Source organism: Uloborus diversus, chromosome 7 (assembly GCF_026930045.1).
Source record: "Uloborus diversus isolate 005 chromosome 7, Udiv.v.3.1, whole genome shotgun sequence".
NCBI lineage: Eukaryota > Metazoa > Arthropoda > Arachnida > Araneae > Uloboridae > Uloborus > Uloborus diversus.
The window spans coordinates 148,753,609-148,768,311 of record NC_072737.1 but is presented as its reverse complement, the minus strand read 5'-3'; the positions used below and the strand labels follow the sequence as shown (position 1 = coordinate 148,768,311).

The 14,703-nt window shown below is 32.4% G+C and overlaps 1 protein-coding gene across 1 annotated transcript in view; it reads right to left on the bottom strand.

The window, feature by feature from the left end:
• Positions 1-692: 692 nt before the first annotated feature.
• The window catches only part of LOC129226381 (SPRY domain-containing protein 3-like), a 31,372-nt gene continuing 17,361 nt past the window's right edge, over positions 693-14,703 (bottom strand). Inside the window, exons 7-10 of the mRNA XM_054860984.1 lie at positions 7,787-7,844; positions 5,832-5,894; positions 4,373-4,560; positions 693-1,969 (exon numbers count right to left, since the gene is read on the bottom strand). Of these exons, the coding sequence (XP_054716959.1) occupies positions 1,835-1,969; positions 4,373-4,560; positions 5,832-5,894; positions 7,787-7,844 (444 nt within the window). The 3' untranslated portion in view covers positions 693-1,834. The remainder of the gene's footprint in view (positions 1,970-4,372; positions 4,561-5,831; positions 5,895-7,786; positions 7,845-14,703) is intronic.

Below are 14,703 nucleotides of genomic sequence, written 5' to 3'. Positions count from 1 at the left end.
AAGACTTAGTATATCAAGACAGATTAGTCTTGTAAAACAAAACTAGCATATCTCTCAGAGTAATAGAACACACTGAAAATGGTATTTATGAGTAAATACAGACTTTCACAACATATTTGATCACAGAAAAAATTGAGATGGTACTTTTACAAACATATCAAGTCAAATTATTCACAGTAAAATCACTGATTTAAAAAGATTATTTAAAAGGAAAATATTTACTAACAGAAGGGAAAAAAAAAACATGAGTAGAAAGTTGATGCTCCAATTTTATAGTAATAAAATATATAAGATTTAAGTAACATTTGCTAGAATAGGTTAAAAAGTAGCAACATTGCATATTTTGATGAAACTTTCTTTTCATAAAGATTTTAGATTGACACGATGAAAACAAGAACCAACAGAGTAATGAAATTCATCACAATGTAATTTTTTGCTTTAACAAATTAAGAATAAAAACATTGTTTATCAAATGATTTTATTTTTCCAAAGATAATTTTGACTATTCATGTTGCATTGTACTCTGTCAACAACATGCATATTGAATAATTTCACTCAATCAATAAGCCATAGCATGAAATTGCATATATTTTTTTCAACTCAATGAATCATACTGAGATTATGAAATACTATGCATGAATATATTCTATTTTAGTAATATACTTTGGTACTGACAAATGGCAGGACCAGAATTAGCTTTTGACAAAAAGAGGCAGCAGTTCAACACTTACACTTATCTGGGGTTCTGTTGATATGTCTCACAAAAAATCAAGGCTTATGATAAAAAGAATCGTACATATAAATTAGGGATTTATTTTTATAGAAATTATTTTACCAGTATTAGTTTGAATAGAAAACTAAATAGCGATTTGTTGATGTATATAAAATAGCTGAATGTAAGATTTCATAAAACTAGAAATTCTTTAATGTCTTCAGTTTTTTACACAATGTTTTACAGTTGAAATTAGATGAAAACTAACTTCAAAAGTGATACCCAATTTATATGGGAAATTAGCTTTATTCAATACACTGCAGTAAATGTAAGACAAATTTAAATGAGATAGTTAACTTGATATTTCATAGATAGCAAGCAAATGAAAATGAGCATTACAGAATTTGGCATCTAGGTGTGAATAAAGAGATAGCATAAATAAAAAGTACACTTTGTAAAAGTTTCTTTTTTCCAAACAAATTTCTTTTTCCTTTAAACTTATTTTCTCTTTCTTTAGCTTTTTAAATATTTGTTTACATGAACAGAAGTGTGTACAATATTTATACAAATGCCTTTTAATATAACTATAATGCCACAATATTTTTATTTTCTTAGAAGTACCCTATACACTTACTTTTGCCCAACTCCTGAAAAGCTAGCAAGGGGTGGCTATATCTTACAAAAAAATTTCATACATTTTGATTTTGACTTATCGAGATTTTAATGCTCCGAAGAACTGGCTTACAAAATGAAAACTTGGTATGTTTTTAAAGTTAAAAATATTTTGTGACATTTCTTTGATGAAATATGAAACATAAAAATCTTTTGGTGAAGAAAATGGGAGTAATGGAGAAAATGACAAAATCACAGCACGCCAAAGGATCAACTAGATTTCAAAATTTCCTTTTATGGATTAAATGATTCCTTATTAACTAGTTTAACACAGCAAACATTGGTAGTATTTCGCACACATGTTAACTTTTAAAAATATCAAAAATAACGTAATATACAGCAACATTTAACCCATTTCATAAATATTTTTGGGAACCCCCAGTAGAAAAAAGCACCAACAAAAAGATGACATAGAAAATGTCCAAATCCATGATGTAAAACAATATAACTTTAACCAGTCAGAGGACGCAAATCAACTTTTACTTTTTCATCACTGCTTAACATACCAATGGTAGGATAAAAACCACCTTTTGGTATACAGACTTCTTTTTTCCCTACTGTTTTACCATTGCGAGTGAAAAATACCTGAAAATATAAATAACATTAAATAAAAATACTGAAATTGCAAGAGATATTCGTAAAATACGCAAATAAATAAAGAGCATGCATAATCAATTTGACAAACTGTAATGGGCCAATTCCATTTCAATTAATCTTTCATTTGTTGAACAAAATGTCCTACTAAGACTGAATATGTTAAGATTCTTGCTCCCATTGCATGAATTTTATGAAGAATCAAAACCCTAATCCTATGTAATAAAATTATATTTCGAAGATTTACAGAAACATTATTTAAAAAATGTTTTTTTTTTTTTTTTGCTCAGACAAATCTTATGACATATGTCTGTTACTGAGTAAAAAAATATTCAGATATTGTTTATGGAAATACTCCAATTTAATTTCATTCAATTTCTTTAGGAATTCATGAAATGAACGAAGAGTATAACATATTTAGAGTCTTATGTGCGACAATATGTCGGATTAAAGTGAAAAACCAACGTTAGTGAAGCACAAATTCTCAAGAAAATAAAGGATATAGCTATTTTAAGGCTACAATGGAGCCTCCTCATCAGTGCAAGACACTCACTACACAACAAAAAAGTGGTCAGAGAAATTATTTTTTATTTTGTTTAGTAGTTGTTGCTCAGTTGAACTTTATTGCAACAGAAAAGTGCAGATTTTCTTGAAGATAATATGAGGCAGTGAGAAGCAAAGGGATGTAAGTGGCAAAGTTTAAAATTTGGAGATAACCAACAATTATGGTAGGTGCACCTCTCCTCTGTTTTGGGGCAAGAGATGGTACTAGTAGCCCCGTAGTTGCTGCTATACAGCATGATTTGGAAAAAAAATCAATGAAAGCCTACCTAGGATGTTATCTTTAAATGCGTTTTACTCAAAACTTGAAAAAGTCCACCTACATCCCTTTGCTTCTCACTGCCTCATATGTATTTTGTTGTCAGTAAAGAAAAAGAATTAAGTTTTTTCTTGTTGTGCATAATAATTTTAATTTGAGACATATAAAAGTATTAAGTTGAATCGTTTATAGCAAATCTTATTTAGGATCAGTGGGCTGTTGTATGTTTTGGTTCCCAGTGTTTGTTTGTATGTTTTATTGAACAGAAATTTCAGCTATTAACAAAATTTGCACCAAAGACTTGGCTTTGATATAATTCTGGTGCACAGTGCATCGATTCATAGTATTTGAAAGTCTAGCATGGTTTTGATATAACACCAAAAACCGTTTCAATACAACACGGCACATATTGACCTGATTTGTATTATATACATGATTAATTGGTTCAAAAAAAAAATAAATAAATAAAAAATCTATTCAGAAAAGTCTCATATAACACTGTTTCAATACAACACGGTACGAATCAATTGTGTTAAGGGATACCTGTGCTTGTGTGCATCTGTTTTTTAATTACTACTAAGAGTGACTGTCATTTTAATTTTTTTGCTACCTCGATTTTCAGTTAAGTCAAATGTTTTTCTTGATACCCAGCACTTCTTGACATCGAGGGTTGACATTTTTTAAGGTATGTATGGGAAAAAAACACGGTTTGTAAAATTTTTTGTCTGCCACTGTAGAATCTGCATGGGTCACTCACAAAAACTTTCTGGGCTTTGTGCAGCCTATGATCCACAGCTTAAGAATGGCCAAATGAAAAAATGTAGAAATGTAAAAAGGGAAAAAGATCCAGATAAAAACATAAATAAACCGTTCTTGAGAAATAAATATGTGATAACATCGTCGTCTTAGAGCAACAGTAGGATATCTGAATGTTATTCGTGGGATTAGATGTCTTACTGTTGCTCTGAAGGAAGGATATATTCCTTTAAACTTTATGACTACACAGAAAACAATGTCTTACATGACGGTAAAAAATCTACTAATCACAAATGTGAAGCAAATAAAAAAGACGCTGTCAAATAAATTACATTCTCTATTGCAAAGTACTATTTGAAAAAAAAAAAACTGTTCTCAAACAGCTATAAGGACAATTATATTGCACAGCAACAACACTGCATTTTAAGCAATACAAAACCCCTCATATTTCTGCATTACAGAGGCCTCCGAAATCTATTCGTAAAGCAACACGGATATATTACAAAGAAAGGCGGTGGGGTGTTTCTACAATAGAGTTAGAGGATAATGATGAAGATAAATGGGTAAATACTCATCTCCAACAAATAATATGTTTTGCATCTTCAAAGCTCTAGTGTCACTAAATTGTTAAAAGACCAAAAAAAGAAATCAAAGAAAATACATTTTTAAAAAATTAACAAAATAAAACGTTTATAAGTTTTCAAACATTTTATTTATGATAGAAAAAATTATATTCAAACAATAAATAACTCATTATCACCAATTAAAAGCTCTCCATTGCTCACAACTTATATAACATATTATACCTCACAAGTTACCTGTACAGTAACACCTGTTTCAACATTTTCCTTTTCTTTCCACCACTCTTCATCTTCAGACTCACTTAATGAATTTGACAGATCGTCATAGTCTGCATTCAAAGGAGAACTATTTTCACTAGAAGCATCACAGTCATAGAAACACACAAAGTCTCTTGGAAATATGATTCCACAACCCATTACATCACCTAAGAAAAGAAACATTTTTACATTTCTTCAAATTGTAACTCATAACATAATAGTTTTATGGATCAAAATATAAAAAAAATCGAAAATAAAAACACTAAGACATACTTGAACTAATAGATATAAAATGATGCACTTAGAAACCAAGTGGTAAATTCCAAATTTAGAGATAACTAGTTAAAATGGGAGAAGAAATTCTCAACAGTTTTGGGACAAGAGACTGTACTGGTAGCTCTGGTGGGCAGAGGGGTCTCAATGGGAGGTCACCACAGGTCAGTGACCTCACAAAAATTTAGCAAACTTTGTCAGACGATTCAGCAATTTTGATGACAGCATTGTAAAGTTGCCATTTTTCAAACTTAAAAAAAAAATACATATATAATAATAATCATGATCTTTTATGTCTCTCCTCAGTAAATGCAGGTATGTACCTATGCTCATATTTTATCAATCATTAAAATTCAGAGTTTCCATCGAAAAATTGAGAAATACCCTTCTCCCAAAAATTTAAGTTCAGGTTGCTGCTGAACAGCATGATTTAAAGAATAATTTCAATGAAATCCTACCTAAGGTTTGAGCTTTTACTCAAAACCTTTAAAATGTTCAGCCACATCCCATTGCTTCTAACTACTTCAATTTCAACTTCCTGCTACAATTTATAAATAATAAACTTTATTATTATTTTGCAAATGAATGCACACAGCATTTATGATCAAACCACGATGGGTGATTTTTCTGAACAGGGAAACTAATGATAGGCAAAAGGGTCAGAGAAAATCCTTTAGCATGCACGCTTTATCTCTTTCTAAAGGGCAAAATCTACTTTTTTAAATGCTACTTTAGAAGTTTAAATATAATAATATTGCTTAAATTTTGGACATAAAAACAAGTCTCAATAATGCCAAATCTACATTGGTAGCTTTTATAACTTTAGATTCTGATGTGTTAGAGAAAGGAGTTCAAATTTGAAGTTAGTACAGCCAAATTAACCTGGATCATTTGTTTTTTCCTCAGTAATGAAAGCATTTTGAAAGTTTTCACTCTGAACTACAAAGAACCCATTAATGGAAGAAATGTGGGTCCTTTCACAAAAAAAAAAGCAATTAACTTCTTGAGTTTGAAACAGATAACAAGCAATTATTCGGTAACTTCAAAATACTGAACTGCTGCAATTGTTTTACAATTAGATAACATAAAAGTAACATTTGTTCAGTTCAACGACACAACACTGTTATGTAAATCATACACACTGAAAACAAAAAATGCAACTTGCCTTTATGACAACGAGGACCAAAAGGATCACCAACACCACTGCCAACAAAAATTTTACCATCATCTGCAGAAAGCATTAAAATGTTATTGTAAATGAAAGGAAGAATAATTATAGATCTTTCAAATAAAAGTTTAAAATAGTTCAATTGTACGGTTTACGGTAAAACATTCTGAGTAATATTCATCAAGTAAAGAAGAGTAATACTTCATTGTTTAAAATTTGAAACAAGTACTGCAGGGAAAGGTTTTTTTTTTTTTTTTGGATAAAGGGTATAAGTTGCAAAAAGTTTAGCAAAAATTGTGCAATGCAATGCATACAAAAATAACACCAAAAATAAAATCCTAACCACAAAATAAGTAAGATAAAATAAATTAAAACTGCACCCAAATCAGGCCCGTCATGTGGGGGTTGGGGGGGGGGGGGGAGTTGATCCCTCCCTTGGGTTTTGAAAAATAAATGCATTTGCATGTAAGTGGGGATGGGTCTGTTTTTTTTTGGTATAACTTGCATTGAATACAGTCAAGCCCGCTTATTGGAACATCCGTTAAAAGAATATCCTGCTTAATACAATATATTTTCAATGTACCAAACCAATGTAATGTGTTATTTTGATTCCGTTAATTGGAATATCTTCCTTTTTAGAATATTTTTTGCGAAAAAATGGCTATTCCATTAAGCCGGTTTGACTGTATACAGTCGAGTCCCGACTTACGCGAGGGATGCGTTCCAAGACACCTCGCGTAAGTCGGAATTTCGCGTTGTGGAACAAGGTATGTTTAGTTATTTTTTATAAGCATATCCAATTGTTTCAGATGTTTGTAAGAACCCCTCATATTGTTTCAAACCATTTATTAACTATATATTGGAGTATCTTTTACAAAGAACAGACTTGCTCTGTATTTTAGAAAAAGCGTTATTATTTGACATAAAATTCTGTAATTTAGCACAAAATCAATGATTAATGGGGGGGGGGGGAGAAACTTAAAATAAAGCAGTATGGTACTTACAGTGTGTACACTACAGCATTATTATAGCATTTAACAATATCAATATTGTAAATATATTTGTAATTTAAAAAATGAAGAAGGTTTATGCTGCCCGATCAGACTGTTATCAACGTTCAACGTATTTTATCAATGTTCACATGTAAAATGAAAAAAAAAAGTTATGAATCGGAGTGGTTATTTGTATAAACTAAAGCAAAGCATTGTTTAGAGTAATACAGTGGGTTAACTTCCGCTTTCAGTGATGCTAAAGGGATGAAAGTCCATTAACAAAAGCAATATTAAGTGTCAACGAAGCCCATTCTGTCTGCCGCTCTTTTCCGGAAAATTTCATGTTGCAGGTGAGTCATTTGTGTCTGCATTAAAAAATTCATCACTCATGAAAAACTTGCGTTATAGCCGTTTCGCGTAAGTCGAATCGCATTGTAGCAGGATCCGATTGTATCCCTCTTTGCTCCACCCCCTCCTTGGACAAATCCAAAATGGCCTTACAAAAATTATAGTGTAGTCATTATTCTCATATGTTGAAAATGAAGTAACTATCAAGAAACTTAATCGACATTAAACATCCAGTCTTTAAATATACTTAATATCTTTTAAATGGAAAATTCATAGTCTATATTTAACAGAAACTAAAACGTACTGCACTATATGCTCTTGAAGTGCTTGCTGGAGAGAAAATCTCAATTAATGGTGTTATATATATTCACATTTATGTCGAATGTTAGTATTAAAAGTGCTGCACGAAAATTAACATGTGTTATCTCAAAAGAGCATTATTTCGGCATTACAGCTCAGGTTTGAGATATTGGGAGAAAAAAATTACACATGAATAATCAATTCTGAATAAATCTTTTAAGGAAACTAAATGTATGAAATAAATTAATAAGTAAAAAGGTGAATTTTTTACAACGTGCTGAAATAAATATTTATGCTATTAAACACTTTTACCTGCATGATATGCTATAGATCCCTTATTCCACCCAGGATGCCTATATTTGGGATAGTCCTAAAAATAAATAAAACCACATACATACATAAACACATGTAAGATTAACATGACGACATATTAATTTTTGTCACCTTATCAAAATTAAATCGTTTTTAGTGTTTCCCACAAAATAATAAATGGCCAATATTTAGCTTTAAGCTGACAGAAAATTTCGAAAATAGAAGCATCAAGAAGCAAAGGGATCCAAAATTAAAAATTTGTAGATAAACAGTACCAATAGTAGAACCTCTTCTCTGCTTTGGGGCAAGAGTTGCAGAGGAATGTAAGACAAAGTGAAATAGTTAAGATAACTTTGTTCAAAACGAACAAGTTAGAAATTTGTTTTGAAAATTACAGTACACAAAAGAAAGAACAACGTATTTTATGATAAAACTTGCATTGAAATATTATTTATTTTCAGCAATAAATTTGTACCTTCAAAAAAAAAGGGACCATTTTTATTTATTTTTGGGGCAAAGTCAAAAATAAAATATTTTTCTAATGAAATACTTTCTATTCGATAAATAAAAATATTTTTGATCAAATGAATAAGTAAACAAATGAATAGATAATGAACAAATAAGTAAATGAACAAACTAATTAATATAGAAGAAAAACTAAATGAGTAAATAAATAAGAAAATATGTGAATGAATGAATAAATAAGTGAATTAGTAAACAAAGGAATGCAAATGAATTAATTAACAAATAAATGAATAGATAAGTCGTTTAATAAATGACAGATAAGTTGCACTTAGAATGATGATTGCTTAAATCAGCGATTCTCAACGAATGGTCTGACAAACCGGCACTAGTCCGCACAAGGATTTGATTGAACCTCAGAGATTTATGCAAGTTCAAGTTAAAAAAAATTCCATACTAAAAAAAGAGAAAAAAAAAGAAAACAAAATCATAGTAGTATTATTCTATCATATACCACATTTTCTACGTGAATTTTGCAATTGCTTTAATTTACATAAGTTTTTCCAAATGCTTATTGACTTACACCTAACCGATGCAATAATTACGTATTTTTTCATTTAAATATTGCTTTGTGAAATTACTTAATATCAAAAAAAAAAAAGTTTCATTTTTTATTTATTTCTTTATTTTCTTTAAAAAAAATTTAAAAAATCCCTCACTGGTTCACAAACATTTTTCACCAGTTTTTAATGTGTCATGATGTGTTTTTGATGATTCGCAAAAGAAAAGATAGGAAAAACCTCACTGGTCCATTTTTTTTTTCATTAACTCTTAACGGTCAGTGAGATAAAGTCCCTCTTTGTTTTCTCTTTTTGTGAAAAAAAAAATAAGATTAAAAAAATTAATTAAAGAAATAATTAAATACAGTAGACCCTAATTTTACGTGGTGGTTATGTTCCATAGAAATGCCATGTAAATCGAAACTGAGTAAATTGAGACCTAATAGTAGTGTTAAAATAGGGGTTAGGTTCTGTAGATAAAAGAATACTTCATCCTAGTGACGACTAATTGTATAAGGAGCTTAATGTGTACTTATATCGATTTTTAAGCACAACATGTTTGAAGAAAACATAAATTAATTTCATATTCTGTTTGTAAAGAAGAGCTGGCTATGATAGTCTTTTGGCATTCATTGAGAACTTTTCTCTGTAATTCTTTGCACAGCATTAACGCATCCATGATCACTTGGGTTATTTCCATGATAGAATCTTCCTTCACTAACAAATCAGGAAGATCATTTCTATTGTCTAGGAATGGCTCAAAATTTTCAATGTGAATGCTTTTGGTGGTGTGTCAAGGTTGTTGGTATCCTCGTTGGTTTTGTCTTCCTTTGTCACTCCTAAAATCTCTTCTTCCAGTAAGCTCCGAAGTGTGTGAGTTTAATAACTTTACTTCTGGAAAGAGCTCTGGAACCAATCGCATAAATTGTCTCCAGTGGCCAAGCTCAATTATTAGCAAGGGAAAATGCAATTTATTGAGTGTAATCTGCAATATTTAGGAGTTTGGATTTTTAAAAAGGGTGAAATGTTATCTGTTTGCATTGCTGCATCCGCATAAATTAAAATAAAGGTGTCAAATCTTATACCACATATAATCGAAACCGAATAAAATAAACTCGCGTAAAACGAGGGTCTACTGTAAACAAATCCAGAGATGACGTTTTACTTCATTTGAAAAAAAATAAAGAGACTAAGGCTCCGGGACCTGATAATATTTATTCAAAAATTTTAGTTGAATGTGCAGAGGAATTAGCAGATGTAATCGTAAATACTTTCAATGATTCTTATAACTCGGGGACAGTGCCAGAGGACTGGAAGCTGGCTAACATTACACCGCTCTTCAAGAAAGGGTCTAAAGGGAAAGTGGGAAATTATAGACCCTTGAGTCTAACTTGACTTCGGTGGTTTGCAAAATTTTTGAAACATTGATGAAAATTAAGATAATAAATTTTCTAGAGACTAATAATCTATTGACTAGTTTTCAGTACGGTTTCAGGAAAAGTAAATCTTGTGCAATTAATTTATTACATTTCTATGATAAAGTTACCATGGCTTTGGACAATAAGAAGCCTGTAGATGTTTACATTGATTTTCAAAAAGCTTTCGATAAGGTACTGCATGTTGCTCTACTTCGCAAATTAGCTGATATAGGAATAGGAGGGAAAACTTTCATTTGGGGAAAAAAACTGGCTGACCGGAAAGAAACAAAGGGTAGTTGTAAAGGGAAATTATTCTAATTGGAGTGAGGTTTTAAGCGAGGTTCCTCAAGGATCAGTGTTAGGGCCTGTTTTGTTCATTGTTTTTATGAACGATATTCACAAAAATAATTCAGGGAACATGAATTGTTTTGCTGATGATGTCAAAGTTATGGGGACTGTAGAAAATGAAGAACAAGCAAAACAGCTGCAAGAGGATCTAGATCAGAGGTTCCCAACCGGTGGTTCGCGAACCCCCAGGGGTTCGCGAGGTGCAGGAAGAGGGTTCGCGAAAATTTCGGTGCAATGGCGGATTTTTCCTAGTTTGGTAAAAAATTATAAAATATTAAATTTGCACACATAGTTACTATTTTTTTTTTAATTTGAAAACGCGCCAGACTCTTGTATTAAGCTCAAAAAAAAAAAAAAAAATCTTTTAGCGGTTTTATAATCTTGGTTGAAAAGAAATTCTCATTTTTTTTTCGATAGACAACAAAAAGAGATATCCTTCCTTCTTTATTGCGAGGCGCCATGCAGAAACGTTGTATTAAGCTGTGGCGGGGATCACGATGACCTTTAAAAAGGCGCCATCGCGTGGAGTCAATCAAACAATATACATAATATACATATGTCGAAAAAAATAAAGAATTCTCAAACAATGCATCATAAGAGTATTATTTCTAATCTGGTTGAAATATAACTCGGGAATTTCCTTCGAATTCAGTCATCGAATAGCAGACATGACAGCAAAAGGCTCCAAACTTAAAATTTATTACTGGATTTTACCCATCTGTTCGTTTTCAAAAATATATAACATCAGCATGCTCATAGTTCTGGGGGAATAGTTGTTAACAGACGTATTTAGAGATACTTTAGAGATGCTTGAAAACAAGTGATTTTGTTTGCAATTGGTTTTGCTACGTGAACTTGCTACTCTGTTTGTGAAGTTATAATCGTGTTGGTAATTTTTATGATTTAATAACTTTCTGCTGTTATGGATCGATGGTTGAAAACTGGTAGTTTGGTTGAGCGACAAATGGACAAGCAGTCAATCGATCAACCCTCAACATCAGCAGTAACTTTCGAATCAACACAGGATATTGAAATAGATAGCTGTAATGAACTGCCGCCTCCCCCGACTAAACAGAAAAGTGAACTAGGGGAGAAGAAAGGAAAAAAGCGAAAATATGACAGTGACTATTTACAAATGGGCTTTTATTTTACTGGAGAAGAGTCTGAACCTAGACCGCTTTGTCTTCTCTGCAACGAAGTTCTAGCGAACAGCAGTTTGAAACCGTCACTTCTGAGAAGACACCTCGAAACAAAGCATCCAACACACAAGGACAAACCTATCGAATATTTTAAAAGAAAATTGGAATATAATAAAAAGTGTAGCGTCTCTACGTTCCTGTTAGAATCCAACGAAGGTAGTAAAATGGCCCTTGAAGTTTCATATCGAGTCAGTTAGAGAATTGCAAGATCTGGACAGGCACATACAATTGCAGAAAATTTAATTGGACCGTGTGCTAAAGATAAAGGTGCCCTAAGTGTATGCAGGGAGAAAAGTCAGCAAAAAAATTGACCTGGTTCCGCTATCAAACAACACAGTATCACGCAGAATTACTGATTTGGCAAGTAATGTGGAGAACTTGTGAATAGAATAAAAGAGAATAATTTTGCGATCCAGCTTGATGAGTCGACTGATGTAGCAAACGCTGCAATATTACTTGTCTATGTTAGGTATATTTTTAACGATACAATTAAAGAAGATGTACTATTTGCAAAACCTTTGAAAACCAACACAACTGGAGAAGCAATTTTCGAACTGGTCAACAGTTACTTTGAAGAAAATGGAATAGATTGGTCTTTGTGTGTGGGTGTGTGCACGGATGGTGCAAAATCAATGACAGGAAAATTTGTTGGCTTTGTGGTGCGAGTAAAGACGATCAACGAGAAAATTGAATGGACTCATTGCTGCATTCATAGACAAGCATTAGCATGTAAGCGTATTCCCGCAGAATTATCCGCTACTTTGAATGATGCGGTAAAAATTGTAAATTTCATAAAATCACGTGCCACAAACTGCCGTCTATTTCACGCGTTTTGTGAGGAATTGAGAAGCCTTCATGTTACTTTACTTCTTCACACAGAAGTTAGATGGCTTTCCCGTGGCAAAATTTTGACACGCTTATTTGAATTGAAGTCAGAAGTCCAAGCATTTTTTGTTGATCATCCATTTCACTTGTCCACTTGCATATTCGATCCTCTTTGGATGCAAAGGCTTGCATATTTAGCTGACATCTTTTCAAAATTAAATGAATTAAATCTATCCTTGCAAGGTGCAGTTGTTAATATTTTCGTTGTATATGATAAAATTGAAGCTATGGTAAAAAAATTGAATTTCTGGATCCAATGCCTGGAAATGGGTGAGTTTTCTTGTTTCACTTCTCTTAGTAGTTTTTTATCAGAAAACTCAATGAAACTTGATGAAAGCGTTAAAAGAAATGTATGTGAACATCTGCAACATCTTGAACTAACTTTTGACGAGTATTTTCCTAATAGGCGTAACGTCCCTCTCTCAAACAACTGGATACGCAATCCTTTTGAAGGAAATCCATGCTTAGAGAACACCCTGACATTACCTGAAAAGGAAATGCTCATCGAGTTATCCTGTGATAATTCATTGAAAACTACCTTTAAAGAGCTCTCGTTAATTGACTTCTGGCTCAATGTAAGAAATGACTATACCGTTTTGTCCAAAAAAGCAATTCGAATTTTATTACCATTTTGTACAACATATCTGTGCGAGAAAGGATTTTCCTCCTATACTTATCTCAAAGATAAATACCGAAGCAGATTGAATGCAGAGCCTGATTTAAGACTCAAACTGTCAGACATTAAACCAAACTTTCAGTTTCTTTGTTCCGTCAAACAGCCACAAATATCGCATTAAGGATTTTTTCCCCAATTTAAAGTATGCTTAAGAAAAATAGTTGGTTTATAAAACTTCAACTTCTTGTTCATAATTTTTCTTGTAGATGTAGTTTTAACTTTTTATTAATGTTTGCACTTAATGATATTTTATAATTATATTTTTGTTTATTGCAATCAAATGCTGCAAAAAATGGAAAGCAAACATGCTGTTTTTTTATTGTTTCTTACATGTTACTAATTTCAACATCAGGGGGTTCGCGAACTTTTTTGCCTGTTCCAAGGGGTTCGCAAAGAGAAAAAGGTTGGGAACCGCTGATCTAGATCATATTACAGAGTGGGCTGATAAATGGGGTATGGCTGTTAATGTTGGGAAATGTCAAGTGCTACATTTAGGGCATGGAAATAAGTGTACAAGTTATTATTTGCAAGGCTCAGTCATTAGTCAGGCAGACAAAGTTACTGATCTGGGGGTCTTAATAAGTCAGGATTTAAAGTTTAGCCAACAGTGCAGCATTGCTAGTAACAAGGCCAATAAGATGCTTGGGTTTATCAATAGATCTATTTCAAACAAATCTAAAGAAGTTCTTCTGTCCTTATATAGAAGTTTGGTAAGACCCCATTTGGAGTATGCTGTTCAGTTTTGGTCTCCTTATCTTAAGAAAGACATTAACGCATTGGAAAGGGTTCAAAGGCGGGCTACAAGGTTAATAAATGAACCCGAGTAGCATCAACTCATCGGACGATCATCGGCCGGTCATCGAAATCCGATGAAACTTTGATCGGACGATGATCGGATTCCGATGAGTTTTCATCGGAAATTGCTCCAATATGTCTCATCGGCAATAATAGAATCCGATCATCGGAATTCGATGAATTTTGCTCCCTATACCGATGAGATTTGGAGCAATATACGAGCAGTGCTGTTCCGAGGCGATGAATTTTGAATGAAAATACAATGAGATTTGGAGTAATATACGAGCAGTGCTGTTCCGAGGCGATGAATTTTGGATGAAAATACGATAAGATTTGGAGCAATATACGAGCAGTGCTGTTCCGAGGCGATGAATTTAGGATGAAAATACGATGAGAAGTAGTAACAACTGCGATATAGGGACAAGTAGGAGGAAAAAAACTAACAGTGGGAAAGGGGGGGGGTCCTTCATCTTGGATGATCACGTGACCCTTCCGCCATCTTGAAAACTTTCAGGAGGGGTATTTTCGGATGACGTCATTTGGGACAATTATTTAATATATTTTCATTTTTTTA